Genomic DNA, 24,279 nt, shown 5'->3' with positions numbered 1-24,279 from the left:
AAAGAAACAAGTTATTTTGTGGGAAACAACTGGCTTTCATTGAATAATACATTACTGAAGTGACAGAAAACACGTGCTCAAAAATTAAAACATTTTAATCTCAACTTTCATACATGGGAATCATTTTATGTTTCTTATTGTCTCTAATGTACCTTTGTTTTCAAAAACTATGTAAATACACAATTTTTGATCCCTTATTCTATTGAATACTCCCATTTCAACGACATCTTTCCATGTATATATTACAGGTGAAGTTGCTTAGCTCAGCTATTCTCTTTACCACTGTACGTTCTATGCATTACATTCTATTTTCCAATTGCACAATTGTCTCCAGAAATACTTTATCTTGCATCATTCGTATACTATCTGGTCTGGACAATTTACCTATGGATAGTTTACAGATTTAACCTTCAAGTAGTTAAGAAAATGAATGCTGTTCATTTATCAAGCATTACTGCCAGTTACAATACCAACTCTTCCAACTGAAGCATGCACACGTTTTATTTTTTTTTAAGAGCATAATAGGTGGCAAATTATGCTGCTTCATTAAAGTGAAACCTATGAAAGCTGTTTAAATACAAAACAGCAAAGTTGTTGAACTCATATGATACACTACAAAGTTACAACTAATTTACAGCACAGAGCATTGCACACTGTAATGGTCATTTTACAACCCAGGACAGTAAATCTGACAGATTTCTGAGTCACTCTTACAACACAACTTTAAGGGCACTATTATAGAAACTGCTCAGAAATAGAATAAAAGAAATTTAAAGGGAAACTTGGCATAAGTAATACATGGGTGTATATGGGAAAATTCAGTAGGAAGCAAGTATTTTTTTTTGTTTACAACCAAATATTTTTCAGATGTTTCCATAAGTATTGCTGTATAAGTATTCCAGTGCTTCAGCCAGAACCCAATCTATGGAAAACAAGAACAAAACCTCAGCATCTTTTAATTTTTCTTTCCAAGTACCCTACCCTTTTTGACAGCACACCATTATTGTTCACACTTGTAAACTTGATATTAGTTTAAATACAATGGCATTACAAAAAGAAAAATAATATAGAGGAAGGTTTACAGCCTTGCCTCAGAACTTCATGCAAGCTTGAAGCTGCTGTCATTGCTTGAAGCACTGTATCATTTGTTTTTTTTACCCTGGGGTATAGGGAGGTGGGGAGAGCTTTACTCCATTAAAACATGCTCTCTCTATTGAGCATGCAGAAAATGGTTCACTTTCCTTGGAACTGTGGCTGAGAGTAAAGGACATTCTGCTCTCCAAAATACTTTACAGTGTCATTTTAAGGAAAATAACTTGTCTAAGTATTTAAATATTACCACACTCAAAATCCCCAATTAAAAACATTGTACCTAATACTGAAAATTAGTACTTTTAAAGGTACTGACTCAAAAATATACATATATATATCTATATATATATATATAGCAAGAAGAACAACTTCCATAGCTACAGATGATTGGAGCACATAGCTTGCTGAATAACCATCCACTAAATTCCATATAAATCTCGGAGTCCATGCAGAAAGAGCAGTCTTTTAGTCTTACTGCAGCTGCAAAGAAGAAGGATAAAATCTGTAGTACACATCAATTAAAGTTCACTCATTCAAGTGCTTGCCTGAAAATTGCTTGCACTTGCTATAAGCAACAAAAGACAAGCTTATATAGGAAAAAACAGTTTAGAAAGAAATTTGGGTGCAGCTATTCTAGCTGTGTTAGCCTCAATACAACATTTTGAATTTGAGGTGTATTATTCACAAGGTTTTATTGTAGTGTAAACTATTAATATAAACCAGCAATCAAAGCTCATTGCTACAATTATTTTTCCATCTCGTATTAACTAAACAGTCTTTCAGTGACTAATGGCCAACTAGCAAAGGTTCCAAGGTACCCTATACAGTTCCCTCTAACAACAGATCCTGATCTTGGTGAAGTATTGTACGTGCCCACTGTATTGAAAAACAATGAATGCTAGGTAATGCCTCAAGGAGTATTCAACATGCATTTTTGTCATCTTTGTTTAATTTAAAATATGTCAGTCTTCAATCCACTGCTAACAATTATTTTCTAAATTAAACAGGTTTGTTTTACTTTTGCTGTATTCATTGTTGCTGTAAAGATGAAAAGTTCTGAAAGTTGATTTTGCTGTTCCTCCCCCATGCACACTTTTCCAGTTCACGTGTACTTTATAATAAAACAAGCCTTTGGGGTGGAACATGTAGCATAAGTGGAAATGTCTCATTGTGCTCAACTGCAAAGTGATTATTGCAGAATTGTTTTCAAGCTTAATGTTACCTCCTTTTGCTCATCTCACTATCAATGTTACATAACTCTGAGGTCAAACGTCACTGATAAATATCTTCAGTGCGATGATCAGTGTTGTCATGGACTTCACAATGCAAAAACTATCTGGGAAAGCGCTGATGTTCTCCAGTTGCTCTCCAGTCTGTGATGTTCTTTCCTACTTCTTCAATAGCAGGAACAACACAGGTGACTTTCCAGGCTCACATTTGACGTGGTAAGATTTTTGACGCAGTAAGATTTTTACAGTGCTGACACTTTTACAATGTTGCTTTCAGCTTGTTCTGGAGAGTCAGGCCTGTCATCTCCTTCGGATGTTGCGATAAGAGGACTGGGCATGCTTATTACCGCCGTTGTTACATATGATTGCTCACAATTTAGTTTGACACTTTCTTCTAACTTTGCATTCAAACTGGATCGGCTGGAAGAATAAACACAACTTGTTTTAGCCCATAAAGTACGGGTGAGTTACTTAAATAAAGTTTCACAAGCAACAACAGAATATAAATGTCACAAAGTCAAGTTTTGCAACAAAATAGTCATTAAAGTAGATTTTTAATTGATTTACTAAATCCAATATTGTTAGTTTAATTGGACTTAATTGAGCCCACTCTTTACAGTCAGATACATACAAACAGCTAAAATATATTTAAATATTTAATTAAAAACGCAACTAACTGATGACCTTAATGTTCTTAATTTTTAAGTAAAACACTGCACCTGGCCCTCTGTTTAGTACATCTAAACTCCGCCAGAGCTAGTTCCTGACTTCCACACTGCAATGCTCAGGTGTGACTGTCAGGATCGAGCTGACTGCTGCATTGCAGCTGGCCAGAGGTTCTCTATGGATCTGGTATAGATTTATTTCTGGATACAGTGCATGCCTGAAACGTGAGACCCGCATTGGTCCATGTGCCTCATCTGCACATCCAATGAGCTCTGAGAGGGGGCATTTAAAAAGGGCAACAGGCGGAGGTGTTGGGGGAATGATCACCAGGAATGTGGGAGTAGGGACCACCCGTGCTCCTTCCGGCCTCATGAAAAATAAAACTGCCTTTTAGCTGGCTGCAGGCTTTGCTGAAGCATCCTGAATGGGAAGTCTGCAATACCTGATCTGTGCATTTTACCCCTCAAAGCCTCAGTTTGAAACTTCGACAGGAGGTTGCCACGTGCAACTTTGAAAATACCAAGTACAGCTTATCACTCAGCTCCTGATGTCTCTACTTTTGCACAAATGGCTGGAGAATACCATAGTTCAACAAGATGCAGACTTGTCCCTACGACAACAGCAGCTGCATCTTCAGGGATGAAATAAAATAAGGGAGGGGAAGGTGTAGCAAAGGTGAAATGCATCTGAAAAGAAGAGCCTGATGGAACTCAGTGTAGGGCCAGGTTTGTGGGTCCCTCTCACTTGGTGCTCAGGCATGAAGGCAGGGACACATCTTTTGCATCCTCAGCACAGATCTTCAGGCAGCAAACAAATGGCAAATGGCTGGTGGTCAGATTCACTCCTACAAGTGCACTGTTTCTCCATGAGAAACAAGAGGAAGTCTACACGAGAGCCATGTCCAAGTCATAAAACTAGGCTTTCTGTGTTTTTGAACTCTCTTGTATACAATTTATTTCAAATACAGTTCCGGGGCATGAGTCATAGGACTGACGCAATATTTTTTTAACCTATTGTTTTACATTTGTTACTGTGGTGTAAATGCTGCATTACTAGATTTTATGCACGAAGGAAGTTTTGACTATTATCTTTTCATTTGCTCTTGGTTTCTACAATGTTTCTTTACTTATTACGTTAAAAGGATTGGGTTGTTAAGCTAATTTGTTAAATAAAAAGGTACTTAGAAATAGTTACCTGTTGGAGAGCCCACTCTCGTGCAAACATCGAATCTGAATAGTACTGAGTTCCTGTACGTTTCCCGGACGACTGCAAGAAGTATTTGAATTTGGGAGACGGAAAGGTTTTTTGCTTCGCCTGGAGCAACATGTTCCAGTTAAACCACGTTGAGAGGAGAGAGAAGGACTGTGCGAATTTGATCGATTTCTTGTGGATTCTTCTAGACAGTTCTCCTCGTACGTTTGTTCATCCACAAAATCGTGATTCTAGTCAAAAGAGGAACAGGAAAGGAAAAAATATTTTACACATCAGCTTTAAGGGAACTTTGTTGCCTCATCTCTTCTTAGAAGAAGGTGACAGAGGAAGCATCAAGGTCTGACTGACTGTACTCACTGCAAGTTACAAATAATGACAGTCTACCATCTGTTGAGTTCCAATCTTGTGTTTAGCTATCGAGCTTTCACATTTCAGGGGCTGTATTGATTCTCCTGCATTTCTATTAAATATTCTATTTTTTTTCTTTTAGCTGAGATGATAAAGGTTTTAAAACTACAGATGCCAAATAGCTTTGGAACCAAACAAACAAATTACACAGGAAGATTGTACAAGAGTACAATTACAAATTTTGAACACTTCAAGAGAAGTTTTACATGCCATTAGTGCACACTGACAGTGTACCCATGGAAGTCCATATCATTTCAGAGAGTAGTTAAGATGTAAAATCATGTTGTGTGTGCTGACTATTATCTCCTATAACTGATGTGTGCTCGGTCTGGGACAGGGGATGGAGTGGGGGAAGGCAATAGTCTGCACAGAGGGTGATCTGTAAAATCTGAAAAAGAGAAGAGATAGTTGGGTGAAATTAAGCAGTGATGATTGCCTGAAATTCCCATTTTCTAGTTAATAGTGCACTGAACAATTTCACCTAGGCATCAGTGAAATTAAACTGGTTATTCCAGTGAAGCAGTGTCATTGCTTGCAGCATATCCTTCTGGTAGAAACAGATTCTGTACTGAAATCCAGCAATCCATCTGGGCAATCATAATGAGAAAGTGACCTTTCTTTTTAGAAAGTCAATAAGCTTTCTATAGTAGTTAAAATATATATGGCTGCAGAAACATTAATAATTTGAACTATAACCAAATTTATAATATTAATAATTCTGCACTGAGAACATACTGATCCCAAAGACATCCTTAGTTCTGGGGCAGGGAGTCATTACAAATTTTGAATTTTCCAACTTAGCAGTATTATTACATGCCACTTTTCTGTAGAGTTGCTCATTAAATATTCCTGATACTATGTAAAGTTTATTGGATCAGTAGTTTAATCAATTCACTGCTAGCTGTGCACAAAATCAGTAAATTAACCCTTAGAAAGAGTGCACCTCAAGAAATCCAGATTTCAGGTCAAGATGCTAAACTAAATCAGCATTACAATGACAAAGGTATCTGATTTTCAGGTGCAGCTTTATGATTATAATATTTATCTATTGCAAATAAAAAGGACTTAAAATCCTGCTTAAGCAAAGCCTTGATTTTCATCCTTAATATCAACTAACACAATGCCAATTATTTGTTCCATTTCAATGTTGTAACTTTCCTTTTCCTTAATTTCTAATTAATGTAAACTATTCTAACATTGCTTTTACTGCTTTTCTGATTTATTGTTTTACTTCATTTTCTCCATCTCTGAGGTCCATTTTGGGCTAGATGTATATGTACTTTTGAAAACTGGAGTCTAATTGGCAGACAATTGACACTTAAACATTTATTGAGGTGGGATTTCAGAGTAGGAGAGAGGATGAGGTTGGGGAGTTATGGTTAAAGGACTGGATAAGCAGAGACAAGTTGCTCCAATTAGCAGATGACTTAAGGCTCGGGGGTATAGATTTAAACTATGTTTCACTCTTCATAGATGCTGCTTGACCTAGTGAATATTACCAGCATTTTCAGTTTTTATTTCAAATTTCCAGCATCTGCAGGTTTTTGCTTTCTGTCACAGAGTTAAAGTTTTGAACTAAAGGGATGTCAGGCAATTTTAGAAATTATGATCTGAAACCCATGGCCCATTGAGGTACTAGAAACAGAATCAGTTAAGGCTCTCCAAGAGTAATTGCATCAACACATGGAAGAAAATAATTTGCAGCATCAAGGAATTGGGGAAAGGGCCTTGCAGGATTGGCCTACTAGCATAGGCTCGATGGACCAAATGATCCCCTTCTGTGTCATAATAAATCTTTGATTCTATATCAATGAAGGTAAGTGACATACTTAATAAATGTTAGAATTTACTTGATCTTCCATGTTTGTCCAGAAACCTGTTTCTACACACTTAGGAAGATATTCACTTACTTTCCAAATTACACTGCATTCTCATCATTTTTAAAATTTTACATTAAGTATAAAATAAAATTCATTTTCCCTGATTTCCTATATCTCTACCAGAAACATACCACTGCAGTTTTATTACATTCAGAATAAAACAAATGCAAAGTTCTAGGCTGTAAAACCCATGGATGGATAAAATATGTGTGACATAATATAACTGGTTAGCATATGTCACTATTATTGCCTCATATGTTTTCAACTGCTGGACATTAATAATAAGCTGATCAATACTTTTCAGAGAGAATGACAGGTAAGACATGGAGAATACTGAACCCAATAAGTAACCAAACAAGTAACCAGCAGAGAAGCTTTTGCACAATCACAGAATACTAGGTCACAACACAAACATCTTTAGACTGTCAATGCATTAGCAGCTGCACATAAATACCATAAAATGAAGTTAAACACTTAAAATTCATTTAATTCTGACATGAACAATCAAACTGGTACCTTAATGGACGTTGAAGACCGAATTGATAAGAGGGGATCATCCTCAAGATAGGACAATCCCTATATGGTAACATGCCAACAAAAAAGAAAAAAATGACTAATGCATCTTAACAGCTTAAATGAGTATATTCAAATATCTGAACAAAACACCAGCATTGCTTCCGGCATCTTTATTACCTGGGAGTATCATACTGTGAATCATGATATATCTACAGTTATTTTGTGTAGAAGGTACTTAATAACTTTTTAAAAATAGTTGCTTTGGGCAAATTCTAATTAAAATAAATACATCAGTAAAATATTAAACATTGTTAAAGGGGAAATTTAAGTACATTTTAAATATTGTTCTAAAATCTCCCATTTCATTCATGAATTGAGAAATAACTACAATATATACGCTCATCCAATTATTATATTTAGTGTTAGGAATTGAATTTTCATATGGCTTTAAATGGATAATAACAATGTTTTCAATAGCTACCCTCCTGAAGTTTATAAGTTACTCTTTGGCATTGAGCTGACAACAGATTTTGAAAAGTAGGTAAACAGCATTGGAGAACAATGGCCTAATCATAAAAGGCTTTTTAAAATTTGCTTTAACAGAATCCTAATGAGGGAAAAATAGGTTATCTTTTGAGGACATTCAAGAAGATCAAGTCTGTGCCGAAATGTTATTCCGCTAGTCCCATTTACCTGCACCCAGTCCATAACCCTCCAGACCTCTCCCGTCCATGTATCTATCCAATTTATTCTTAAAACTTAAGAGTGAGCCCACATTTACTACATCAGATGGCAGCCTGTTCCACACTCCCACCACTCTCTGAGTGAAGAAGTTCCCCCTAATGTTCCCCCTAAACCTTTCCCCTTTCACCCTTTCGTACTTATCTCTCCTAATCTACGTGGAAAGAGCCTACTTGCATTAACTCTGTCTATGCCCCTCATAATTTTGTAAACCTCTATCAAATCTCCCCTCATTCTTCTACACTCCAAGGAATAAAGTCCTAACCTGTTCAATCTTTCCCTGTAACTCAACTCCTGGAAACCCAGCAACATTCTAGTAAATCTCCTCTGCACTCTTTCAATCTTACTGATATCCTTCCTATAGTTAGGTGACCAGAACTGCACACAATACTCCAAATTTGGCCTCACCAATGACTTATACCAGAGGTTTTCAACCTGTGGCCAGGGGTCCGCGGCAGGTTGCCAGGGGGTCCGCGAGCAAGCCAAGAAAAAAATGGGAAAGCGACCTGTTACAAAGATGTAGCTTACTTGCTTGCTCCAGTTTTCCACTATTCAGAAAATCAGCCATATCTATTCTGTCTGTTATAGGCAACAATCTTAGAGACTTAGACGGTGTTCCCTTCTGGTAAGCTGCCGCTTAATATTCAATTTGTGTAGTCAAAGTAGTCAGTAGTGTTCACTACTCACTACTTTTCTGTTGTGCACGGTAGTGTTAGCGAGACTGAGTGACGTTGTTGGTGTGTCTTATAATATTGCTGTGCATTTACGCCAGTGACGCCACTGTTAAATGAAAAGTGCGCAAGCATGTCAATTTTAGGTTAGTTTTGATCATTTTATTTATCAGTAATAGTAATTAAACTGTCCAGAGCGTATTGCTGAGTATGGAGAAATTTCTGAAGAGAAAAGTTGACCAGAAACCAGAAGATTCTGATGACGAAGGGGATAAGGGTGAGCGAAAGAGAAAACAACGCAAGTACGATCCAGAATACATTTCATATGGCTTCATCGCAATGGGGACAAATACGGACCAACCCCTCTGTGTTGTGTGTTTGCAAACACTGTCCAACGATGCAATGAAACCAGCGAAATTGAAGTGCCATTTAACACCAGTGCATCCAGATATTGCCAGTAAGCCGAAGGAACATTTTGAGCGGCAAAAGGAGCTGTACCTCAAGCAGAAAGGCAAAATGACACCTGCACCACTGTAAATGAGAAGGCTCTTCACGCATCATATTTGGTAGCATTACGAATAGCACATTCCAGAAAGCCTCACACAATTAGAGAAGAGCTTATACTGCCTGCAGCAGTAGATATGTGCGAGGTTGTACTGGGAAAAGAATCCAGTCAAAAACTGAAAGCCATTCCACTGTCTGATAACACAGTAAGCAGAAGAATTGGCGATATGGCAGAAGATATACAGAGCCAGCTGATAGCACGTCTTCAGCAAGTCAGATTTGCGATTCAGCTCGATGAAAGTACTGATGTTGCCAGTGCTGCGCAGTTGTTGGTTTATGTTCGATATTGCTGGGAAGGAGAGGCTTTGGAACACTTTTTGTTTTGCAAGGTGCTCCCAGGGCATACAACCGGTGAAGAACTTTTCCATGTGCTTGACACTTTTTTGTACAATCGGCATTGGCGTGGACACAGTGTATTGAGTATGCATGGATGGTGCTGCTGCAATGACGGGACGGAAGTCGAGTCTAGTCGCATGAGTGAAAGAAGTAGCTCCACGTGTAGCAGCAACCCACTGCATGATTCACCGTGAGGCTTTGGCTGCAAAGGATATGGATGAAAATCTTGCAGATATGTTTTCCACGTGCATTAAAATCGTTAACTTTATCAAAGTCAGGCCGCTCAATCATCGCTTGTTTGAAAACATATGCTGTGAAATGGAAGCCGAGCATAAGTATTTGTTGCTACATACAGAAGTCAGATGGCTGTCAAGAGGCCGCATTGTGCAGCGTGTATATGAATTGTGAGATGAACTGCTCATTTTTCTAAATGAGCATAACGGATCATTGGCACAGTTCTTGACAGATGAGATGTGGGTTGCCAGATTAGTTTATCTTGCAGAAATCTTCAACATTTTGAACAGCTTAAATCTATCATTGCAAGGACCTGGCTCAAATGTTTTGAAAACGCATGACAAAATCAATGCCTTCCAGAGTATCTGGAAGGGAAGATGCGAGCAAGGCGTCTATGATATGTTTCCGTTGCTGGCTGACTTTCTGACAGTGAACAAGACTAAGACAGAGGCCATTGCGAGCACCGTTTAGAACCATATTCAACAGCTGTCACATTATTTCCATGAGTATTTTGGCAATGATGACACAAGCATGTTTGATTGGATTCGAAATCCATTTGAATGCATGCTTACTGATTTAACTGGACGTGAACAAGAAGAATTGGCTGAACTGTCATCTGACAGGACTTTGCGCTTGCAGTTCAACTGAATGTCACTGTTGTCGTTCTAGATAGCATGTTCCCAGGAGTATCCACTGCTGTCCGGCAAAGCTGTCAATGTTCTGTTATCATTTGCAATCACTTATTTGTGCGAAATAGCATTTTCTGCAGTCAATGCCATGAAAACCAAATACAGATCAAGACTGAATATTGAGGATGACGTATGCGTATGTTTGTCGCACATACCACCATGTTTGGACAAACTCTGCAGTGCAAAGCAGGCACAGCCTTCACATTGAACTGAACACTGAAAGACACCACTGGTAATTATCGCTGATTTCAATAGGGCCTATGTGCAGTAATTTAAGTGTTGAATGCATGAATTATCGATTGTTTGATTTTGTGGGCTTTGGGGGTCCGCCATCTAACAAGGACATGTTCTGGGGGGGCTGCAGAATGAAAAAGGTTGAAAACCACTGACTTATACAACCTCACCATAACATCCCAACTCCTATACTCAATACTTTGATTTATGAATGCCTGGATGCCAAAAGCCTTCTTTACAACCCTGTCTACTTGTGATGCCACTCTCAGGGAATTATGTATCTGAACTCCCAGATCCCTTTGTTCCTCCGCACTCCTCAGTGCCCCACCATTTACTGTGTATGTCCTACCTTCATCTGTCCTTCCATAATGCAACACCTCACACTTGTCTGCATTAAATTCCATCTGCCATTTCCTGGCCCATTCTTCCAGTTGGTTCAGATCCCTCTGCAAGCTTTGAAAGCCTTCCTCGCTGTCCACAACACCTCCAATCTTAGTATCATCAGCAAACTTGCTGATCCAATTTACCACATTATCATCTAGATCATTGATATAGACAACAATGGCCCCAGCACAGATCCCTGAGGCACAGTGCTAGTCACAGGTCTCCAGTCTGAGAAACAATCATCCATTACCACTCTCTGTCTTCTCCCACACAGCCAATTTCGAATCCAGTTTACAACCTCTCCATGGATACCTAGTGACTGAACCTTCTGAACTAACCTCCCATGTGGGACCTTGTCAAAGGCCTTACTAAAGTCCATGTAGACAACATCCACAGCCATCTACTTTCTTGGTAACCTCCTCAAAAAACTCTACAAGATATGTTAAACACGATCTACCATGCACAAAGCCATGCTGACTATCCTTAATCAGCCCTTGGCTGTCCAAATACTTGTATATCCGATCTCTCAGAACACCTTCCAGTAATTTACCTACTACTGATGTCAGGCTCACTGGCCTGTAATTACCTGGTTTACTTTTAGAGCCTTTTTTAAACAACAGAACAACATGAGCTACTCTCCAGTCCTCTGGCACCGTGCCCTTGGCTAAGGACATTTTAATTATATCTGCCAGGGCTCCTGCAATTTCTACACTAGTCTCTCAAGGTCCGAGGAAATATCTTGTCAGGCCCAGGGGATTTATCTACCTTTATTCGCTGTAAAGCAGCAAGCACCTCCTCCTCTTTAATCTCTATATGTTCCATGACACTACTGCTTGTTTCTCTTCCTTCCATATCCACTATGCCAGTTTTCTGAGTAAATACTGATGCAAAAAAACTGTTTAAGATCGCCCCCATCTCCTGAGGCTCCACACCTAGCAGACCACTCTGATCTTCTAGGGGACCAATTTTGTCCCTTAATATCCTTTTACTCTTCATATACTTGTAGAAACCCTTTGGGTTTATCTTCACATTATCTGCCGAAGCAGCCTCATGTCTTCTTTTTGCCTTCCTGATTTCCTTTTTTAGTATTTTCTTACATTTTCTATACTCTTCATGTACCTCATTTGTTCCTAGTTGCCTATACCTGCTATACACCTCTCTCTTTTTCTTAACCAGAGCATCAATATCCTTTGAAAACGAAGGTTCCCTATGCTTGTTAACTTTGCCTTTAATCCTGGCAGGAACATGCAAACTCTGCACTCTCAAAATTTCACCTTTGAAGGCCTTCCACTTACTGAACACGTCCTTGCCAGAAAACTTATCCCAATCCACTCTTCCTAGATCCTTTCTCATTTCCACAACATTGGCCTTTCTCCAATTTAGAATCTGAGCAGCTTAGCATAGTAGTCTTTCAGCTCTGGGTTCTGCATCTGATTGCATGACCCTGATGTAAAGTGAGCTTGGGGCATTGTTAGGACAGTTCTTTACAATCCTTTTCAAAGATGTCATGATGATGATTAAGGTTGAAAGTAAAAAAATAGTCACAGTTGTGCAGTAGGGAGCTGTTGTGAGGTTAATAGGCACTCTGCTGAAGCAGAGTAGAAGGGCTTCTAACTTATTCTCATATCTGACCTGAAAGTAACTTGTAATGAAATTAGGTAACAAACTGGGAAATTTCATCCTGTTTATTCATTTCTCAGCAAGATGTAAATTCTTAATGGGCAGTTATACACCAACAAAAATATCATTAGTTTGAGAGAAATTATGCAGAAAACAGAAAACAGTAGATATTTTACTACAAATAATATGAATCCCATTTCACAAAATCATTTGAAACCCTGCAAATTTACTTGCAGTTTCAGAAACAAATTGGCACGATCTTTACCTGTAGATACAACACTGTCCTATGAGAAACATAAATGAGTGATTCTGAGTGTATTTCTCAGAGAAGGTTGGATCTTTAGTGCTTTTTCTAACACTAGTTGCTGGTGGCTTGAAATAATTCCCTGAATGTGTTACTTTAACCCAGTCTACAATCTAAACAAATCTATAATTTATTTTTCATTAGCTGCTTATTTTCTATGTTTACATAGTATGTTACTTTGGAAAGGGTGTCTCTTCAGTCAACATTCAAGATAATTGCTAGGTTGAAATAAGCCACAGTCTGAATTTTTGCAAGAAGATTATGACGGTGTATTACCAAGAGCTGATCATTTCACCAGCCCATGCATTCATTCCTAGAACACCATCCATCACAGCCATTATTCTCTTCCTAAATTCTGCTATGAATTAGTAAACTGAAAGAGGTAAATCTTCTTACTATATTTTCCTCTTTATTGTGTCTCCAATCCAACATTTCTTTTTACATCTTCTGCTCCTAATATTGTGCACAGGCTACTCTTTCTGGTGTTGGGAGCTGTTCAATGCACTTTAGCGCTGTAGGGTGTTTCAGGTGGCGGTTCATTGTTTGCTTCTCTGACATGCACAAGGCTGTTGCATTGAACTTGCATGATTTCATCAGGAAGCTACATCCTCTGAATCCCACTTTCAATCTGTTGGCTCCACCACGCTTGCCATTTGTAATTTGAGCCAGATGTTAAATTCACACTTGTCAATTCATTTCTGGCAGCGATCAATAGCTTTGTCAATTAGCTTTTCCTAATCTTTTTACTAGTTGGTGGTCATGATCAGAACCAGATTCAGAATCAGATTTATTATCACTGACTTATATGAAATTTGCAGCAGCAGTGCAATGCAAAGACAAAGAAGTTATTATAAATTACAAAAATAAATAAATAGTGCAAAAATAAAGGAATAAGGAGGTAGTTTCATGGACCGTTCAGAAATCTGATGGCAGAGGGGAAGAAGCTGTTCCTGAATCGTTATGTGTGGGTCTTCAGGCTCCTGTACCTCCTCCCTAATGGTAGTAACAAGAGGAGGGCATGTCCCAGATGGTGAGGGTCCTTAATGATGAATGCTGCCTTCTTGAGGCACTGCCTCTTGAAGATATCCTCGATGGTGGAGAGGGTTGTGCCTGTGATGGAGCTGGCTGATTCTACAACCCTCTGCAGCCTTTTGTGACCTTGTGCATTGGAACCTCCATACCAGGCTGTGATGTAACCAGTCAGAATGCTCTCCACCGTACATCTGTAGAAATTTGTAGGAGTCTTTGGTGACATACTCCTAATGAAGTAGAGCTGCTGGCATGCCTTCTTTGTGTTTGCATCAATGTGTTGAGCCCAGGAAAGATCCTTTGCAATGTTGACACTCAGGAACTTGAAGCTACTCACCATTTCCATCGCAGACCCCTCAATGAGAACTGGTGTGTGTTCTCCTGACTTCCTCTTCCTGAAGTCCACAATCAATTCCTTGGTCTTGTTGATGCCGAGTGCGAGGCTGTTGTTGCAACACCACTCAACCAGCTGACCTCACTCCTGTACACCTCCTTGTTTCCATCTGAGATTCTACCAACAACAGTGGTGTCATCAGCAAATTTATAGGTGGCATTTGAGCATTGCTTAGCCACACAGCCAAAAGTGTAGAGAGAGTAGAGCAGTGGGCTAAGCACGCATCATTGAGCTGCATCTGTGCTGATTATCGATGAGGAGAAGATGTTATTACCAATCTGCACTGGTCCTCGCTGATTCCAGTGATGTAGTCAATGATACAGTTGAGCAGTTGAGGAAGAAAAACTGCTTCCCGATGAGCAGTGACAGTGCATTAGCAGATGTTCACACAACAACCGGTGAGCATCTGAGTCATGTACACAAAATCCATATTAAATAACACATTACAGAGAACTTCTTAGGCAGTCCCTTAGGATTGGAGATGACTTGCTTCCATTCTGGTTTTGTTGTTTCTGAAATGTTAATGAAGCCAAGGGCTGGTGATTGGTGATAGGGGTGGCTGGGTGGGCAGTCTGTGAGGAGGTTTGCTCTTACTGGGACTTGCGACTCTATGTGCTCCTGATGCATGGCTTTGAGGTTCTCAATACCATCCTGAGTACTTTGAGTGGTCATAGACTAGAGATTCCAAGGTGCCAGTGGAGATGTTGCATTTTTTCATCGAGGCTTTGAGCACATCCTTGATCTTTTCCTCTCTCTCTCTCTGTTCCTTTTCCCCTGTATTCCCATGGCAGGCTGTCTATTTTGAGGGCCTGGTGCATGCAAACCATCTGGCCTGCCCAAGACAGCAGACTGTCTGTAACTAGTGCCTCAGTACTAAGGATGTTGGCCTGGTAGAGGACATTGATATTGGTTAACATGTCCTTCCAGTGAAAATTGTAGAAAGGGAACACCATTAAAAAGATTCATTGGATGTGAAAGGCTTTGGGATGTCCAGAGGTTGTGAAAAGCAATGTACATTGCATTTTTTATGATGCAGCAGTTGCTGGTACAAGTGCAAGATTTGCATATAAGGTAAATCACTGCAGTTGCCAACATCAACTAAAATAATGGAGTATAATTCATTTATGCCACTGGTAATGCTGTGACCTAAAGCTCTGATGGAGCAGCTCAAGAAAAGAGAATAAACTACAGCTTTGAGTTCAGGCCAAACATGCTATAACTATGTATTTATTCTATGGAGCTAAATCTTATTTTTACTGCCCATTTAATTGATATTTCAAAAGTAACATTACGATGGGTATGAACTTATGTTTTCAGTGTTTGACAGCAGTGATTCTGTATCTAAGCTTCTAACTTGATCCACTTTCCATTCTAACAAACTAATGAGAAGCCTGGAAAGTACGCCATACAGTTAGAATATGGGAGCAACTCCTATGAACCTGGCAATTGATATTTCCATTCTTGAGAAATAAATGCAGAGTTATTGTCATAAATGGGATTTGTGGTTTGTCATTTAATTTTATTTCTAGCTAAATGTCTGGATTGGTTTACCACCCAAAAGTACACATTTCTTTGTTTTAAGTCTCTAAGAACTAAATTGCATTGTAGATTTCAATTTTCTTGTTCAAAAATTATCTTTACTTCTAAACATTCTTAAATTCTGTGTTTTTTGTATAATTTATCAACTGAAGTATATGACCTGCTTTGAGTCCATTTGTAATACTGCTGTAATACAGATTTCCAGAATCTATCCACACAGCCATGGTGAGGAAGAACTCATTCTTCAATTATTTTACTCCATCCTTGTGAGGAACTACTTAATCCCTGCATGCTGGCCTCTCTGATCCCTGAGCAAAATTGAAAAATAATTTGAAATATTGTACAATATATAATGTTTAGTAAAATTCTCACCCTAAAACGTCTCTGGATCCCTGGGCATATTATGGATTCCATTATTTATGTATTATATTTCTGGTTTAAAAACTCACATAAATGACATGGATTTTTAAGGTAAATGTAAAATTATTGAATCTAAAGTACACAAAGATTTTCTGTCAAATTTAAGTTAGCTTCATGCAAAAATGTCTTTTTCAATAAATTTTGAAAAAGCTGTAGAAGTTAAATTTGAAATGTCAGTATAATTAATTTCTTTTAATCTCTTGCATTTATATTGGAACAAATTTTTTTCAAATTATTTCAGATATAACTAAATCCTATTAGATATTATATGGAATTTTCTTTTGTGTTTTTTTTATCCCCTCGATAAATATTCCCACTGGAGGCGAAAGAGGGACAAGGTGGTGCAATTGAAGCAAGAATGATATGGTGCTGTGAAATGGAGTTTTATGGTCAGATCTATATTCGGTGAATGGACAACATGACTTTTTGCAGATCACACATCTTTATAACAATTTCTTTTAAAACAGAAATGCTATAAGCACGAAAAGCTAATTTAAGAGGACTAATTAATTTTGTTCCAAATTTCTGGTGAAGGCTCCAATGCCATTCCTTACCGTAGTTTTCTCCAGACAGTGTAAGAGGTGATGATGTTGCCTCTGAAATGAAGATCCTGACTTGCTAACTAGGGCTTGTTCTTCATCATTAGACATCTGAAAAAAATCAAGTAACAGTCAATGAAAAGATTCCAAACTCAAGCTCAATTTAAACGGATTGTGTTAGTTTACCTAGAATCTGTAAAAAAAATACTTAAGAACCATAATTCCTGTGGTTGGAGGCGGTGGAATGATTAATTTTCACTTAGAAGTGAGCATGAATTTAAGTTAGAACCTTATACTATAAGGATTCTGACTCATTCAGCCTAACCTTTTAAATTCATGTGGTCATGAGACATGGGTGATTCTGCTGCTTGCTCCTCCATTGTCAATAGATTACATCCATGGACTTCAGAGGAGTTTGCTGTTTATGCTTTTGAAAGATTTCAGCAAGAGCTGTACAGATCACTTTCTGACCTTCTGAAAGATCCCAAACCCCAACCCTGGAAAGGCTCACCTATCTTTCACCAAGGCAACGAGAAAGTAGTTGACTGGTGTGTCAAAGAAGGCACCTCCTGAGGCATCCAGGCTATATACATAAAAGGTATTATTGCATATATGAGGAGGGGCTTCTTATTGCAATTGTTAATGGCCATAGTACTTACAGGGTTGACCTGAGGAAAAGAACCAATGGTAACTCTTAAGATATACAGGCATTTTCTACAGTGAAGATCTGAGCATGTTGAAATACTGAGGTCTGTGGAGGTGGCTGTCAACTTGGGACAACAGAATAGTGGAACATCAAGACCTAATGGGAATGACAGCAGTAAAGGTGAAGGTGTAGTCAGTATGGATATCAAGAAGGGTATCAATAACTGCAGTGTGTAGTGTGAGGAGGCTTGAATGTACAATTAGGAAAGCTCAGGCAACATTCTATTTCCATGAGAGGAAAGTGAAAGTGGGATTTTGGCTGCAGGCAAATATTCCAAATATTTAAAAATTAGTCATGTTTAGCTAAACTCTCTCCCTAAAATATCTCCACAGCTGGGCATGTGTTTCTGGTTTAAAATAATTTTAATCCCCTGAACTTTGTATGAATATCTTTAAGGAAGGCAAAATTATTGAATCCATAGTGCAGGAAAACATCCCATCAAGTTACAATTAGTTTCAGGCATATGGGAAAGTGATTTATATGGCCTGTATGGCAAAAAAAAATTAGCAGAATGACAAGCGGTTGGACACGGGAGTCTCATATGTTGACTTGTATTTTCTTACAAGACAGAAGTAGACCATTCAGTCCATCTATCCATGTTTCCTTACAAATCAGTCCTATTCCCCCACTTATTTCTTTATTTCTTTGCAACCTATATAGTCTCAGATCCCCACCAACTCCCCTGATTTTCCTGCCATCCATCGACACTAGTGCCAATTTGTAGCAGCCAATTACCCCATAAGCATGTTTTTGTTTGTGATGTGGGAGGAAAATGGAGCACCTGGGGAAATCCATGCAGTCACAGGGAGAATGTGCAAACTCCATACAGATAGGACCTGAAGTCAGGATTGAACAGGTTCCTGCAGCTGTACAGAGAGGGTTTCTGTAGAGAAAAAAATCATATTTTGGAACAAAGTTGAGGTTTTGGGGTTCAATACAGTGTAGACCAGGAAGAAAGAAACTGTAAGGCAATGGACGAAGGCAAACTGAACGGGAAGCTCTGGTAAAGGCCCAAAGCTACTTTGCAAGCTGGAGTGGAGCACAAGTGAATAAAATTATATCATAATATATAAAAAATGTAAAGGAAACAAGAACACCGCAGCAATAATAGCAGATGAGGACTTGGTTGGTGGTTGGATGTCAAGGGTATAGCTTGACAATGGAAAAAAGCTTGAATAATCATAAATATTTCAATAGGAGAGACTGCTCTATTGATTCAAAGGTTCAAATACTGAGCCTCTGGACACAATAGCCTCTAGAATTTCAAAATGGTTTTGATTCTTTCAAGCAAATTTAACCGGACAATTAATTGTTAAACTTGATTTCATTATTCTCTCTGCATTTTCACTGCTCTTGTTCTTTCTGTAATTTGTTTCCTCTGTCAGGTAGTTTTTGCTGCTGCTTTTTCCTCTGCAGTAACCAGGCAGTCCACCTCTGTCGCAGTTTTATCCCCTCTTGTTTTACTTTGATTATTTTAATTTATTTTTTTCTGCTGTAGTCAGCACCTGGCTCTTTACACCCTTGGAGTTGTGGTTCTGTGTTATGTTGAAGTTGGTGCTGGTGGGGCAGTGTTGGTGGGTAGTGGGGTTGTGGCCCGCAGCAGATTTGGGGGACTCAGTGCTGAAAGAGTTGGAACCTTGACAATCATTTGACAATGAACAAATAATACCAAAACATGCTAACTAAAGAAAAAGGTTGCTGAATTGCAGGTTCAAGGAGCAGTGAGGCAATTCATGTCTGGAGAAGGAGATTTTGGGCTTGCCATAATTGTGAAGAGGAAAGTAGCTGTTGCTAATATTTTTAAATATCAGAATCAGAATCAGCCAGGTTTATTATTGCTGATGTATGTTGTTAAATGTGTCGTTTTGTGGCAGCAGTACAGTGCAAGACATTAAGACATAAAAATTATTATAAGTTACAAAAATAAATAAATAGTGCAAAAGAGGAACAACGAGGTAGTATTCATGGGTTCATGGAACGTTCAGAAATCTGATGGCGGAAGGGAAGAAGCTGATCCTGAAACATTGAGTGTGGGTCTTCAGGCTCCTGTATCTCCTTCCAGAAGGTAGTAACGTGAAGAGGGCATGTCTCAGGTGGTGAGGGTTCTTAATGATGGATGCCGCATTCTTGAGGCACCACCTCTTGAAGATGTCGTCAATGGCGTGGAGGGTTGTGTCCATGATGGAGCTGACTGAGTTTGCAACCCTCTGCAGCCTCTTCCCATCCTGCGCATTGGAGCCTCCATACCAGGCGGTGATGCAACCACTCAGAATGCTCTTCACTGTACATCTGTAGAAATTTTCTAGAGTCTTTAATGACATACCAAATCTCAAACTCCCAATGAAGTAGAGCCGCTAGTGTGCCTTCTTCATGATTGCGCAAGATAGATCATCTGAGATGTTGATGCCCAGGAACCTGAAGTTGTTCACCATTTCCACTGCTGACCCCTCAATGAGGACTGGTGTGTGTTCTCCTGACTTCCCCTTCCTGAAGTCCACAATCAATTCCTTGGTCTTTCTGATGTTGCGTGTGAGGTTGTTGTTGCATCACTGCTCAACCAGCTGACCTATCTCACTCCTCTACACCTCCTCATCACCATCTGAGATTCTGCCAACAACAGTGGTATCATTGGCAAATTTGTAGATGGCATTTGACCTGTGCCTAGCCACACAGTCATGAGTGTAGAGAGAATAGAGCAGTGGGCTAAGCACACATCCTTGAGGTGCGGCTGTGTGGATTGTCAGTGAGCAGGAGATGTTACTATAGATCCGCACTGATTGTGGTCTCCTGATAAGGAAGTCAAGGATCCAGTTGCAGAGTGAGGTACAGAGGCCCAGGTTTTGAAGCTTGTTGATCAGTACTGAGAGGATGATGGTGTTGAACGCTGAGCTGTAATCGATAAACAGCAGCCTGACACATGTTTTGCTTTTGTTTAGGTGCTCCAAAGCCAAGTGGAGAGCCAGTGAGTTTGTGTCCGCTGTAGACCTGACGTATCGAGAGGCAAATTGCAGTGGGTCTAGGCCCTTGCTCAGGCAGGAGTTAATTTTAGCCATGACCAGCCTCTCAAAGCACTTCATCACAGTAGATGTGAATGCTACCGGGTAATAGCCATTGAGGCAGCTCACCCTGCTCTTCTTGGGCACTGGTGTGATTGCTGCCCTTTTGAAGCAGAGAGAATCTCCCACTGCAGCAGTGGGAGGTTGAAGATGTCCTTGAACGCTCCAGCCAGTTGGTCGGCACAGATTTTCAGTACCCTGCCAGGTACAGGGTCGGGGCCTGACGCCTTGCAAGGGTTCACCCTCTTGAAGGATGTTCTGAGATCGGCCTCTGAGACAGAGATCACAGGGTCGCCGGATGCTGTGGGGATTCGCACAGGTGTAGTGTTATTCTCCCTTTCAAAGCATGCATAAAAAGCATTGAGCTCAGCAGGGAGTGAAGCATCCCTGCCATTTATGCCATTAGGTTTCGCCTTATAGGAAGTAATGGCAATGCAAACCCTGCCACAGCAGTTGTGCATCCAATTGTCTCTCTAACTTCACACGGAATTACCTTTTCGCTTTCATAGCATCTTCCGTAGGTTGTACCTGGACTTCTTGTAGGGTTCCGGATCGGCAGTCTTGAATGCCGCAGATCTAGCTCTCAGCAGACTGCAAATCTCCTGGTTCATCCAGGGCTTCTGGTTTGGGAAAACTCAGTATGTTCTCAACAGTATACACTCATCCAAGCAGGTCTCGATGAAGTCGGTGATATATTCATTCAGATCCGAAGATGAATACCTGAATATGGTCCAGTCCAGTGATTTAAAGCAGTCCTGTAAACGCTCCCCTGCCTCCCATGACCATACCTTTGCAGTCCTCACCACTGGTGCTGCGGTCTTCAGTCTCTGCCTATATGTCGGGAGTAGAAGTACAGCCAGGTGATTGGACTTGCCAAAGTGTGGGTGTGGGATGGCACGGTAAGTGTTTTTGATGAAGGTGTAACAGTGATTGAGTGTGTTGGCTCCTCTGGTTCCGCAGGTGACATGTTGGTGGTAGTTTGTCAGAGATTTCTTTAAGCTAGCCTAGTTACAGTCCCCTGCAATGATCGGGAAGGCATCAGGGTTCGCTCTCTCATGACTGTTGATCACAGTGCTCAGCTCCTCCAGTGCCTGCTTGACACTTGCCAGGGGTGGAATGTACACCACTATTAGGATGGCGGCAGAGAACTCCCTTGGCAGATAAAACGGATGACACTTGACTGCCAGCTGTTCCACGTCGGGGGAGCAGGACTGTGACAGAACCGCCTAATACTTTCCCAACATTATTTTTCAGTCAAAAATTGCAGCATCTTCACAGGCACTCCAGGAAGTTGCCCTTCCCTGTTTGAATCAGTTACTCAGCTACTAAGAATACAGGATTCATCTAGACCCACAATTAATTTTTCACATTGATGATATCAGATCGTGGCTTCTAGAGGTTAAATATGATCTGCCTGTATTTTAGAGGAGATTTCTCATTGGCCACAGTGAGTTTGTAAAAAATTAAATGGATGGGAATTGGATCCAATATTTGATTGTAATGTTTTAACATTTTGCCATGTTGTTTTATTTCACTTTCAAACAAAAACCATGTATATACTCCACTTCTTTAACTTCAGCATATGATCAGTGGAAATCTTGCTTTCTCTGTGAATGGGGTCGCTGCTCAAGTCCTGTTAGTTATGGAGTTGGAGAGGGAGCAGCTCCATAATTACAACTAATCTCCTGGATACTCACATATAGTCTCAGGTAATGGTGTTGGTCATATGTGGCCAACCTGGCTGGGATCTTAAAACTCCTACCTAGGTAATGAGGTGGAGAAATAGACACAAACTGAAGAAAATTATTATTGTTGTTTCAAATGTCTTGCTTGCTTTCTTCCATGAGAATGGTCTGTTTTAGAACTGCATAAATATAGTTTGCTGATTTTGTTGTTAAATAGATCCTTGCTTTGACATGCAGTTTTCTGCAATATCTACATTTTGCCAGATTTTCTGGGACAATATGGGTAGGCAACCCAGTGGTGCAGGTAGGACAGCTGTTGCCTCACAGCGCCAGAGACCTGGGTTCAAAAGTGACCTTAGGTGCTGAATGTGTAGAGTTTGCATGTTCTTGCTATGACTGTGTGGGTTTCCATTGGGTGCTCCAGTTTCTTCCCACATCCAAAAGACATACAGGTTGGTTGGTTAATTGGCCACTGTAACTTGCCCCTGGTGTGTAGGAGAGTGGTAGAATCCGGGGGGAGTTAACGTAGGATTAATATGAATGGGTGGTTGATAGTTGGCGCGGCCTGGGTGGCTGTCTCTCTTTGAGTCTATCAATGTATTTGCAGGATCGTTGGTCTTTTCCATTTTACACACAAAAAAAATTAAAACCCTGTTGAGGATTTAACACATGTGGGCTATGCCAGCACATCTCACAGCTGGAATTGCTGCTATTAGATCCAGCTGTGTGTTTAATCTGTGCATCTTCATATTGCTCAATTGCTTCCTCCTTCACAATCCTCTAGCTGACTCCCTGTATCATTACATACTGCCAGCTCAAATATCCCATGAACCAAAAGAGCAAAATTCAAAGGGAAGAGTTGCTTAATCTTTTCAGGTGAAAGAAAATGTACACAAGCAGCAGATTTATGGCCTGGATTTCAATTTCATTGAAGGCATTCTCTCAAGGAACATTTAACTGACATGTATCAAAATATAAACAACCATATGCAAGGTTGATAGTAGCAGTTGGTTTTCTTCTGGCTCTATTCTGCTTCCTGCAGAAAGGGAACAAAAAACAACCAACACCGAGCTCTTAGCTGCACATTACCTGCTCCAGTGAATCAGTTAGTAAGCCATTGTGCTTGCTCTGCATATAAGCATTTGCACTCCCACTCTTTGCTGCACGGATTCTTGCTAGTCTGGCTTTCTGTACAAACAAGAACATACAAACAAATTAATACTTTATCCTTGTATCTTCTTTTACATTCAGCAGTGACATCTGAACACATGTCAAAAATCTTAATTAATGAAATTTGCAAGAGAAAATTATTTATAATTTCTCATGTTAAAATAACACCTGTGGAAATTCTAGTACACTATTCTTCATTAATTTAAAAGGTATTGTTTATAAAACAGGCAGCTAATGTATTCCTTTTGATTAAGTTTTACTTACTTGCAAAACGTTGACAGTTTTTATATTTGAAAAATCCATTCCTACATGCACAATGTTGATAACAATCACCACATCTCCCCAAACTGATTGGTTAATAAATGCTCTCATACATACATTTTCAATTATCATCTCAACCCTCAAACATTTACTGAACTACCAGGGGTATATAGAAAATATACAGCATAGCGTTGTAGACTTAGCCAGCTCCATCACGGGCACAACTCTCCCCACCACTGAGGACATCTTCAAGAGGCAGTGCCTCAAGGAGGTGACATCCATCATTAAGGAACCTCACCATCTGGGACATGCTTTCTTCTCGTTATTATCATCAGGGAGGAGGTACAGGAGCCTGAAGACCCATATGCAATGATTTAGGAACAGCTTTTTTCCCTCTGCCATTAGATTTCTAAATGGTCCATGAACACATGAACACTACCTCATTATTCCCTTTTTTTGCATTTTGTAAATTTATTTATTTTGTAATTGATAGTAATTTTATGTCTTTGATTGTACTGCTGCTGCAAAACACATTTCAAGCCAGTGATTCCGCTCTAACTCCATCTACAAATTTGCAGGTGATACCACTGTAATAGGCCGCATCTCAAATAACGATGAGTCGGAGTATAGGAAGGAGATAGAGAGCTTAGTGACATAGTGTCATGACAACAACCTTTCCCTCAATGTCAGCACAACAAAA

The 24,279-nt window shown here is 39.7% G+C and overlaps 1 protein-coding gene across 2 annotated transcripts in view; it reads right to left on the bottom strand.

Moving 5' to 3' along the window:
• The window catches only part of kcnd2 (potassium voltage-gated channel, Shal-related subfamily, member 2), a 276,285-nt gene continuing 252,006 nt past the window's right edge, over nt 1-24,279 (bottom strand). The window contains exons 4-8 of one of the 2 annotated variants that reach the window (XM_052030905.1): nt 23,238-23,336; nt 16,717-16,812; nt 7,004-7,063; nt 4,182-4,429; nt 1-2,741 (exon numbers count right to left, since the gene is read on the bottom strand). In XM_052030905.1, the coding sequence (XP_051886865.1) occupies nt 2,564-2,741; nt 4,182-4,429; nt 7,004-7,063; nt 16,717-16,812; nt 23,238-23,336 (681 nt within the window). In that variant the 3' untranslated portion in view covers nt 1-2,563. The remainder of the gene's footprint in view (nt 2,742-4,181; nt 4,430-7,003; nt 7,064-16,716; nt 16,813-23,237; nt 23,337-24,279) is intronic. The other variant, XM_052030906.1, reaches the window with a different exon arrangement.

The sequence above is a fragment of the Pristis pectinata genome, chromosome 15, assembly GCF_009764475.1.
Source record: "Pristis pectinata isolate sPriPec2 chromosome 15, sPriPec2.1.pri, whole genome shotgun sequence".
NCBI classification, from domain to species: Eukaryota; Metazoa; Chordata; class Chondrichthyes; order Rhinopristiformes; family Pristidae; genus Pristis; species Pristis pectinata.
This window is presented reverse-complemented; position numbering and strand designations above follow the sequence as displayed.